Source organism: Ylistrum balloti, unplaced genomic scaffold (genome assembly GCF_031769215.1).
Source record: "Ylistrum balloti isolate Yb309-2 unplaced genomic scaffold, AGI_CSIRO_Ybal_v1 Utg371384, whole genome shotgun sequence".
Classification (NCBI taxonomy): domain Eukaryota; kingdom Metazoa; phylum Mollusca; class Bivalvia; order Pectinida; family Pectinidae; genus Ylistrum; species Ylistrum balloti.
This window is the reverse complement of record NW_026782729.1, coordinates 701,883-713,629: the sequence shown is the minus strand read 5'-3', so window position 1 is coordinate 713,629 and position 11,747 is coordinate 701,883. Positions and strand designations below refer to the sequence as shown.

The 11,747-nt window shown below is 37.2% G+C and overlaps 1 protein-coding gene across 1 annotated transcript; it reads right to left on the bottom strand.

The window, feature by feature from the left end:
- Window positions 1–940: 940 nt before the first annotated feature.
- On the bottom strand, window positions 941–11,725 carry LOC132562248 (thymus-specific serine protease-like). Its single transcript, XM_060226986.1, has 11 exons — window positions 11,615–11,725; window positions 11,016–11,149; window positions 9,245–9,368; window positions 8,508–8,637; window positions 8,275–8,398; window positions 7,316–7,441; window positions 6,281–6,544; window positions 5,613–5,760; window positions 2,573–2,755; window positions 2,176–2,321; window positions 941–1,379 (listed from the first exon to the last, which is right to left on the bottom strand). Exons 1-11 carry the CDS (start codon window positions 11,685–11,687, stop codon window positions 1,320–1,322), a joined length of 1,512 nt encoding a protein of 503 aa, XP_060082969.1. The 5' UTR covers window positions 11,688–11,725; the 3' UTR covers window positions 941–1,319.
- Window positions 11,726–11,747: the final 22 nt, after the last annotated feature.

The following is an 11,747-nucleotide window of genomic DNA, read 5'->3' as shown; positions in this document are numbered from 1 at the left end:
CTTCTGACATACTCTTACAGAGTCAGAGTGACACTAGAGGGATGGTCTTCTGGCATACTCTTACAGAGTCAGAGTGACACTAGAGGGACGGTCTTCTGGCATACTCTTACAGAGTCTCTTACAGAGTTAGAGTGATACTAGAGGGACGGTCTTCTGGCATACTCTTACAGAGTCAGAGTGATACTAGAGGGACGGTCTTCTGACATATTCTTACAGAGTCAGAGTGATACTAGAGGGACGGTCTTCTGACATACTCTTACAGAGTCAGAGTGATACTAGAGGGACGGTCTTCTGGCATACTCTTACAGAGTCAGAGTGACACTAGAGGGATGGTCTTCTGACATACTCTTACGGAGTCAGAGTGATACTAGAGGGATGGTCTTCTGACATACTCTTACGGAGTCAGAGTGATACTAGAGGGACGGTCTTCTGACATACTCTTACAGAGTCAGAGTGACACCAGAGGGATGGACTTCTGGCATACTCTTACAGAGTCTGTAATGTTTTATGGAATCCAGATGTGTATTCATGTCTAAGTATGGTCATATGCTATATTATAGGTAAATGTTTGTTTATGAATGTTGTATGTATTGTCAGATGTGTGATGATGTTACAACTTTATTGTTAAAAATAATGAGAGGCTGTCAAAGACTATTCTTATAGATGTAGAACTCAAAAATGTAGAATGAGCGTAGGCTATGCTTACTCAGTTAAAGTACCTAATCCAAATGTGCTGTTGTACAGTGTGCATGCATTTGGATATTGAATATTTTAACTTTGAAAATGAATAAAATGTTGAAATGCCATACCTGTGTCATTGTTTCTGTATCATAGTGTGCAGTCCAAATCACATCTTTTTTGTAATGTAATTAAATTGACCTATTTTGTTTCCTTTTTCTAATATTAAAAAGATCTGCTGAAGAATTAAACTAAAGTAAACTAAGGCAAGAGAAACATCTTTATTTTATCAAATATCACACATTGTGTTATCACAGGAACCTGGTAAATTTCTGGTAAAGATTTATAAAAATAATGGAATATTTCAACTCTGGAAATATTAAACACATTCTCTTCAATGGTGATTGCAAAATTAGTGTATAAAATTATGAACATGATGTTAACTCTTAATCTTATCACAAGGTGTGAAAAAAACTTCTTTCATTATCACAAGTTCTAGGAAATAATTGGATTCTTCTTCTGTGAACAATTCCTCTTCCATCTCCAATATAATGTAAGGAAACAACAATGTTTATAATGTACATCAACAGGTAAACATGCATTCAGTCGTTTGTAAATCACAAATTTGTCTCCATTTTGCACTAAATTACCTCGCTTACACTTGCTTCTTTAAGCCAGTCCATTATTATGGAAGAAATTTTCTGAAAGGAAATAAATAGGTAAAAGAAATTGTTCTTTTTAAGAATTTAATAAATCATTTGTTCGCATATCTATTTGAATATCGACAGTTTTTTCCTCTATCTTGTATTTAATGTAACCTAATACAGATTATGGATACAATGGTATCTGGTGATGTGAGGAAATTTGATAATGGTTATAGGAATAAAATCTTGCTCAAATTTAGCTTTTCTCAAATTGATATCATCAAAACACTCTCTTATAAACACGGAGTCAATGGTTAAATTATTGAAACAGCTTGAGATATTATAACCACTGATTTATAGGAGTTGCTTCCCTTACATCATATGTTTACATGTGCAAATGTACCCAAAGGAGAGACTCTCCAATCCTGTTTTCTCAGCAATAAAATTTCATGAAACAAAATATCTATGATCCTAAAATGTTACCAAAAGTTATTTTATCGGTGACTGGAAGCTAAAGTTGAACAATACTGTTACTACATGTACTCAACCAAACATTTCTACACTCTTCCAATTTTATGTGTATTTACCTTGCTTAAACTACAGAACTACTATATTTCAAAATGTCATTTTGATCATTTTTCTTATAAAAAATAACCTATGTGGACCTGCAATGGGATGTAAAATATGATTGTTGAATTACCTATCTGTACCTATGATTTGCACTGTTGGAGACCAAAACTTACATTTAGACACCTATATTTCTATTCCCTCAAAGTACTATTTGACTCCCTAACTGAGTAATCAACTGAAGGATGATATCAGATAAGATGATTATAACTGAAGTTGTTTTTACCTTTCTCGCGGCAGTGAGTTGTGGCGGATCCTTTGAATTACTAGAACGGAGGTCATTACAGTGAGCAGTGCCCTTTATAAACACTGCCTGTTCCGAAGGGTTGAGGTCAGTCAGTACACCTAGTTTGTGCCAGGGGTCAATAGAACCTACAACCATATATTTATCAGTAATACATTGGTATAATTAACAAATCATTAATGTTTCAATGCATTCAACAATTCTAGGCATAGTAGGAATTTAAGTATAGAGGTATTGTGATATTGAAAGTTGATACTATATCTTTGAACCTTTGAACTGTTGTCCAGACAACAGATTATGTGCATGAATTTTGTGCAAACATAATAAAAGGCAGCAACTGAATTATCTATTGGAAAGTGTGACAACATTTCATACTAACCATTGGAGAAGATGATCTTGTTGCCGTGTGGAGTATCCCCACCATAGTACTCGTTAGTGAAGCTCACAAACTTAGGGATGTCCTGTGGTGAGATACTGAAGAAGTCGCTGCAGAGCTTCGTCTGACTGGGGAGGTCTATCAGACGGGAGAATGGACAGTTTGTTTTTGCATCACAAGTCTGATCTGGAAACAAAGGGACACAACTCACAACACTTTAATCTTTTTCTTAATATATATTATCCCCTGAAGAACATGTTTGCAAGGGGTTTTTAAACTAGGCCTGTCTGTCCATTTGAGTGAGGGCTTGGACATCTTTGACACAAGCAACTGATCTCCACTAAACTTTGTACACAAATCAGCATAGTATCTAGTTGTACCTTTTGCTATTGGCAAGAACTCATTTGTGATATTTTCTCTGTTACCATGGAAACAAAGTAAGAAATACAAAGTCTACTAATTGCAAGTTTTTAGCACTTCAACTTGAAAAGAGCTGATCACTGCAGAGAATCTATGTAACGTTAAAATATGAACTTGCTTTAAGGTGTAAGAGATAATGTCAAGCTTTGTGGGTGATAAAAATTATTTTACTGGTATTGGAATAGTGATTTTCTCAATGTATGCACAATTTATCAAACAAATGTTAATTTGTAAATGTTCCTTATTAATTCAAGTTGATGCATAACATACTTGGCCCGAGGATTGTGAAACAATCTTAAACCTGAGCTTTTGCTTAACCAATCATATATGACATGATGTTTTGCATGATTGGCTAAGTCCAAACATACAACAGTTTTAGACTTAAGACCGTTAATTCATGATCCTGGGACATATTTAACATTATTTGTAATTTGAATTGCAATATTCTTTCACATCTGTATACATATGCACACAATGTTGAAAGTACAAGAGGCTCAAGTGGCTAATTTAGCTATTCAGCTATTTAATAAAGAATCTCAAATATGACAATTTCTTATTTAATTTCTGATATGATTTCCCTATTCGGTCTGCCCTTGTTGTAAAACAGAGGTCAGATTCACTATTCATAAAAATTGCTTTAGACCTAACATGGACACTATCCTTGTATGGAAGAAGGACTTTTAAGAAATTAGATTTCCCTAATTAGGCCCACCCCTCCTGTCCTAGGGGGCCTGGGATGCACGGTTTATACAGTCCCCTTCACCCCAGAATACTTTTTACCAAATCCGGACAATATCCATTTATTATTAGGAGGAATAAGATTCTAGAGAACTTGCAAAATTTCCCTTTTGGGCCCCACCCCTAATACCCCTGAGAAATGAGAACGAATCCTTACACAAACTTTGTCCTCTTCACGAAAGAGTACTTCTCACCAAATATTGGCAAAGTAGGATTATAAGAAATTTGCTATATTTCACCAATTGGGCCCCACCCTTCCACCCCAGAAGGCCAGAATCCACTTTTATACAAATCAGATTCCCATTCACCCAGAAATGCTTCAGACTAAATCTGGGGCAAAATCCTAACATTCTGACAGCAGGTGTAGAATTTTAAAGCATTTGCTTTATTTCCCCTATTGGGCCCCACCCCTCTCACCTCAGGGGACCAAGACCCACCATGTACAGTATACAAAATTGATTCCCTTTCATACAACAATGCTTCAGACTAAACTTGGGCAAAATTCAATCATTCCTACAGGAGGAGTAGGATTTTAAAACTTCTCCTATTGGGCCACGCTCCTCAGGCCCCAGGGGGCCAAGGCCCATCATTTATAATATGTTCTACTTTCCCTGTGGATGCTTCTGACCAAATTTGGTCAAAAACCTGTAAGTCATTTATGACTAGTAGTGATTTGTATGAAAAAATTGACAGACGGACAGACAGACAACAGACGGACAGACAACAGACACCATGTTATGCCTTGAGCTCATTTGGCTCTTCAGACCTGGTGAGCTAAAACAGTAACTATTGCATGACACACTGGTATTATGGTATCTTATGCCAATGTATATTCTACAGTTTACTAGGATGTGACATGCAGTTTACTAGGACGTGACATACAGTTTATTGGATGTGACATACAGTTTACTAGGATGTGACATACAGTTTACTAGGATGTGACATGCAGTTTACTAGGATGTGACATACAGTTTACTAGGATGTGACATACAGTTTACTAGGATGTGACATGCCATACAGATTACTAGGATGTGACATACAGTTTACTAGGATGTGACATGCAGTTTACTAGGATGTGACATACAGTTTACCAGGATGTGACATACAGTTTTCTAGGATGTGACAGTTTATTAGGATGTGACATACAGTTTACCAGGATGTGACATACAGTTTACCAGGATGTGACATGCAGTTTACTAGGATGTGACATACAGTTTACTAGGATGTGACATATAGTTTACTAGGATGTGACATGCAGTTTACTAGGATGTGACATACAGTTTACCAGGATGTGACATACAGTTTTCTAGGATGTGACAGTTTATTAGAATGTGACATACAGTTTACCAGGATGTGACATACAGTTTACTAGGATGTGACATGCAGTTTACTAGGATGTGACATGCAGTTTACTAGGATGTGACATACAGTTTACTAGGATCTGACATACAGTTTACTAGGATGTGACATGCAGTTTACTAGGATGTGACATACAGTTTACCAGGATGTGACATACAGTTTACTAGGATGTAACATGCAGTTTACTAGGACGTGACATACAGTTTATTGGATGTGACATACAGTTTACTAGGATGTGACATACAATTCACTAGGATGTGACATACAGTTTACTAGGATGTGACATACAATTTACTAGGATGTGACATACAGTTTACTAAGATGTGACATACAGTTTACTAGGATGTGACAGTTTACTAGGATGTGACATACAGTTTACTAGGATGTGACATGCAGTTTACTAGGATGTGACATACAGTTTACTAGGATGTGACATGCAGTTTACTAGGACGTGACATACAGTTTATTGGGATGTGACATGCAGTTTACTTGGATGTGACATACAGCTTACTAAGATGTGACATACAATATCCAAACTGGGTACATGTCTGCCAGATCCACTGTCTCATGCCTGGCCCCTCTGCATTCCTGTCCACTGTTGTGTTACCAATCATTTTAACCATTTCAGCATAGGAGTTGTTCACACAGGAGATATTAGAATTTTTCATGATTTGCTGTAACAAAATCAAATTTCAACAAAAGTACTGCAGAGTGGACCAAGATATGCTAGTCCTTTTCCAATGACTACGTAATTTTATCAAAAGAATACAAAATGTCGAGATGGGAATCATTTAAAAAAATTCCTTTAAAAAGCCGTGTTCTGTAGGAAAACACATCTTTATGATAAAAAGTCTTAACTGTTTGAAATGAACTTGATTGAAAATGCAAAGAGACCTCTAGACCAGATAAACAAATAGAAAATAACAAGAGACAATGACTTCTAAATACTAAATACCTAATTACAATTAAACTGCTTTTCAAGAAAACACAATTCCATGTCATGGTTAGACAATGCCATACTATAAGCCCTGTCATGAAAATATTCCAAATTGTCAAATAATTGGTGTAAATATGTGACCTGTATTTGTTTCCCACGTCAAATCACAGTCTCATATTTTATGCATCTTTCTCAACCATTACATATCAATATAATATTTAAAGACTACTAAATTGTTTACTATAATTGATACATACTGTGTTTAAAGAAGCCAGATTTCTGAGTGGATCACTGGTCACCTGCATGATACCACATATTCCATCAATGTCCAACCCTGGTACTTCATTGTTGTATTGGACCAAACCCTGGATGATGGATGCAAGGTTTGACACAAAAGTAAGTTGGTCTAGAGGGTCAATGACTGGTTCACATGAGCTGAAGTAACCCTCCAACAATGTGTGGTTTCCCAATTTCAGCAAGGCATCAATCTGGATGAATGCTTGCTGGATCTGTGTCATACACTGAAAGTATGATGAAATCATGTCACTGAGGCTGAAACAGTAGAATATTGTGAACATCACACAGAAAAATATTTGAACACAAGTATTGTCATTAAATTCGGATACAGAGAAGAATATTGTGTATTGGACTCATTTGTATTAGTAACAGTACCTTGATTACCTCAGTTAGGCTTTGTCTATACAATCGTATCTATACTAGGTTTGCAAAGATTAAGATATTGAGGGATGTTAAGCCTTCATTCCCTGTAGTGAATTGAATTATAAATTTAGGTCAAAGTTTGTGCTGTCCTTATGATATCAGAGTTGTGAGTTTACCTTCAATTTCTCTCTGGAATTATTCACTACACCAAGTTTTTGCATTTAGTCTAATACTTCACGTTTAGCTCTTCTCTTGGACTATTGCTCCAACATGCAGTCATTATAATCCATTCACACATCATTTCTATCAAACAATACAACACCTTTGAAAAGTAGGTGGCTGTGACCTACATTTTTACTGCAATGAGATAAGTTACACTTGCATCGCTGTGTTTCCATCAAATTGTAAGTGTCTGAATATGACTCATTTTATCTTTTACAGCCATCTTAAGATAATTGAGTCTGACTGAGTAGAAGGAACTCATGGTTTAATGACCTCGTAGTCAAGTTGTAAAAGCCAACAATCTCTATATTTCTATCTTATACGTTTTGTGTGTGCTAAGATATATTTCTGAATTTCTGAATAGGAAAGCCATGTTAACCTGAATCCATTAAATATTTACATAGACCTACCTCCTCTGTTCCTCCGACAATGGAAGATTCCAAGCTAGCTGCAACCACATCGTTGTAGCCTTCAAAGTTTGTGAGAGCTCTGACGGGAGCTGAAGAGGCTAGGGCTCCAATGACGAGGTGAGGATACTGTAGAGACAAAACAAAACAATGTATTCCCTGCCACCTAGGGAATTCAAGTGTGGCATTGTGTACAATTTGCATATGTTAATCACATAATATTATGGATTATTTTTTCAGGTTTACAAGTAAATTAAATTTATACATGATTCTGTGTCTCTTCTGATGAAATGAGTTCAGTGCTGCCCAAGTCAGCCTGGAAAGGGACCTAATACCACAAGTACCTATACACTCTCCAACTCTCTCTGTTTAGGAGAAAGTCTCTCAGTTTCTGGATTCAATTTTAGACATGAGTAATTAGATTTTTTTCTAATTATTCTAATTTTAAAAAATTCAATAGGTTTACTAAAGAGAACATCTTAAATATACTGTATTGAGGTATAAGTTGGTAAAAAGTTTCTGAGACTTAAAGATATGAAAGTGTACAATCTCTCCAACAGAATTTCCAAACCATTCGAAAGTATGTCAGTTTTGTTCTGTACTGGCCTTGAACTAGCAACTTTTTGGACTATCAAATCAGCCAGCCAAGAAATGTCTTAACTGTGGGTTTATCATTACACCAATCACTTATCAGAATGTTTGAAAACTCTGATTAAGATTCGTAACCTTGACATGATCACAGTGACAAACTGATTATATGATGTATATATGAATATTTTGATCTCAATGTGTGTACATCATGTATTATTGATAAACCTGACTTAAAATTAATCATTCCAACATCTGTAAATGTAAAATATCAGCTAATCTCAGAAACTAGTTTTTTAGATGACATATATTACAATGTCTACACAACCTTGACCCAGGAGACACTAATATGTCATGTCCTTGATATCACTGACCTTCACCCTAAACCATGCTGACAGAGCACCAGCATAACTGCCACCAAAAGAAACCCAGGGATGGTCCTGTGACAAGTTGTATCTCTGAGATATGAAAGAGTGAACTTCTGCCAGGTCAGCCAGCCTGTATAATACATATTGGTACATATTACAGGAAGACAGTGGTAAGTATGTTTCTGTTTCCCTATTATCAAGTAACTCAACATGTACTTCATGTAATATATATAACTTACGCCTGTTGACTGGACAAATGTCGCAGGGAATCCAACTTAAGGCCATCGTCATTGATACTGGCACCATAGAAACGATGCTCAGCTGCCACAATCAAAGCACCAACTGTTTTAGCCAATTCTGCTGGGAAACCTACAATATTGATATTACTTCTATCATAATCTATGTAAATTTGACGTATTTCTAACTTCTGCTGCTGAAATGTTTTATAATCACTGCAATCCAGTTTTCTAAATTCAAATCAACCAACACATGTAACCAACATTTTGTTTGTTTACTTTTACAACAACTTATTGTGTATATTGTAGAATTACAGTTGATTTCAGCATGTAAACATCTGTATATCTAACAAGATTCCTGTAAAGTCTCTTTACTACTGTGAGTATTCCAGTGTAGAAGTTGAGAGTACAGATTGCCTTACTAGCCTCAGTTAGTGAGAATTTCCCTATAGCTGAGTGATAGAGTGTCCGGCTAGAGACCAAAGGGTCACTAGTTTGATCCCCAGCAGTGGCAGGGTGTTCTTCCTTACACTTTCCTATTACACCTGTAAAGTCTATTTTACTATTGTGAGTAATCATGTAAAGTCTTTTTACTATTGTAAGTATTTGTCAAGGCTGATTTAAAACCTTACAACTCAATATTATGAAATGGAAATGATTTCAAAATTCTTTCAAATTATTCAAACATGTTAAAATATTCTGATACCTTGATGACTTGTCTATCAGAACTTGGGCATTACCTGACTTGGCAGACACAGGACTCAGAGTTCCCTCCCCTTGAATATACAGAAAAACAGGTCCTTTATGAGCTTCATAGAACTGATCGTTGACAAAGAGCCTCTGCTTGAATGTTTCTCCAGCCTCCTACAAAGCAGAGCATATTACCAGTATGCATCTATCTTCACATTATCAATACTGGTGTTCAGAGATATTCTGATGAAAATGTGGTGTATGTTCTTCACATGTGATCTCAAGTCAATGTTAGGAAATCCACAGGTATCTACCAGTACAATGGGGTATCAATGTCAGCAGGTCCACAGGTATCTACCTGTTTACTTGGGTGTCAATGTCAGCAGATCCACAAGTATCTACCAGTTCACTGGGGTGCCATTGTCAGCAGGTCCACAGGTATCTACACTTGGGTGTCAATGTCAGCAGATCCACAGGTATCTACCAGTTCACTTGGGTGTCGATGTCAGCAGATCCACAGGTATCTACCAGTTTAATTGAGTGTCAATGTCAGCAGATCCACAAGTATCTACCAGTTCACTGGGGTGCCATTGTCAGCAGGTCCACAGGTATCTGCACTTGGGTGTCAGTGTCGGCAGGTCAACAGGTATCTACACTTGGGTGTCAGTGTCAGCAGGTCCACAGGTATCTACCAGTTCACCTGGGTGTCAATGTCAGCAGATCCACAAGTATCTACCAGTTCACTTGGGTCAATGTCAGCAGATCCACAACAATCTACCAGTTCACCTGGGTGTCAATGTCAGCAGATCCACAAGTATCTACCAGTTCACTTGGGTCAATGTCAGCAGATCCACAACAATCTACCAGTTCACCTGGGTGTCAGTGTCAGCAGATCCACAGGTATCTACCAGTTCACTTGGGTGTCAATGTCAGCAGATCCACAACTATCTACCAGTTTAATTGGGTGTCAATGTCAGCAGATCCACAGGTATCTACACTTGAGTGTCAGTGTCAGCAGATCCACAGGTATCTACCAGTTCACTTTGGTGTCAATGTCAACAGATCCACAGGTATCTACACTTGGGTGTCAATGTCAGCAGATCCACAGGTATCTACCAGTTCACTTGGGTGTCAATGTCAGCAGATCCACAGGTATCTACCAGTTCACTTGGGTGTCAATGTCAGCAGGTCCACAGGTATCTACCAGTTCACTTGGGTGTCAATGTCAGCAGGTCCACAGGTATCTACCAGTTCACTTGGGTGTCAATGTCAGCAGATCCACAGGTATCTACCAGTTCACTTGGGTGTCAATGTCAGCAGATCCACAGGTATCTACCAGTTCACTTGGGTGTCAATGTCAGCAGATCCACAGGTGTCTACCAGTTCACCTGGGTGTCAATGTCAGCAGGTCCACAGGTATCTACCAGTTGACTTGGGTGTCAATGTCAGCAGATCCACAGGTATCTACCAGTACAATGGGGTATCAATGTCAGCAGGTCCACAGGTATCTACCAGTTCACTTGGGTATCAATGTCAGCAGGTCCACAGGTATCTACACTTGGGTATCAATGTCAGCAGGTCCACAGGTATCTACCAGTTCACTTGGGTGTCAATGTCAGCAGGTCCACAGGTATCCATTCATATATTGGTGTGTCAGTGTTAGGACAGTACTTACTGGGAACAAAGAGGTCATCCTGTGTTTACTAGTACACTTGGTTATTATATAGATCATACAGAACTCTAGCTGTAGCTGTTATCTACTGTTTATTCTGTGTTTATAGATCACTGTACATCATAATGATATTCACGCCATGCCGTTACCTGTGACAGTCTATCAAAATGGTCCAATGGCTGAGTAATGAAAAGTTCACAAACAGACTCTCCTGGAAGTATTCCTCTTAAATCATTGACTCTTCTTTCATGCACCAGTCTTTGAATCTTCCAAAAATGGTTTCCTAAATGTCATTAGTAAAAGATTTAAAAGCAATGTGTGTTACTATAAATGAATCCTGATGATGTTTGTGCTTAAAATATTACAATATTAAGTAGACAAGCTATAAAGAGTCATGAAAACACTGACATTTCGCATCTCAACATTTTGAATTGTCAGAAATTAGCATAAATGGTAGCACTATGTTTTCATGTTTATTATTTTTTTAGCAAAACAATTATCATTTATTAAACATATATAATAAAAAGTCTGTTGCTACACAACCAGATAACAAAATAGGTATGGAATTATGTTAAACATTAAACTGTGACTTTGCTATGATTATATGTAATACTTTAAATCTTTCTTTTGTTCGTGTTTCGTTCTATTTTTAGGAGTCTGAGTTAGGATTATTATATATGTTACCATGTTGATATTTTACTGATGATTTTTTCTCAACCACTATCAAATAGAAAGAGCGATTTCTTACCAAGGATTCCCGCACATAGATCGATATAATGCGTCGTTACCACCAACGTGAGCACCACAGAAATCCACTTCATCTTGTCCACATCCCCAGTACAAACATCAACATCGGTGGTCACGATGTTCAGGAGTTGATA

Bases quoted from the DNA above. Each gene is read 5' to 3' on its own strand.
- LOC132562248 (XM_060226986.1), bottom strand. From the start codon at position 11,687: ATGAAGTGGATTTCTGTGGTGCTCACGTTGGTGGTAACGACGCATTAT. The intron at 11,150-11,614 runs GTAAGAAATCGC...AATGACATTTAG, and splicing joins TCTATGTGCGGGAATCCTTG to GAAACCATTTTTGGAAGATT. The intron at 7,442-8,274 runs GTCAGTGATATC...TTGTCTCTACAG, and splicing joins CAGCATGGTTTAGGGTGAAG to TATCCTCACCTCGTCATTGG.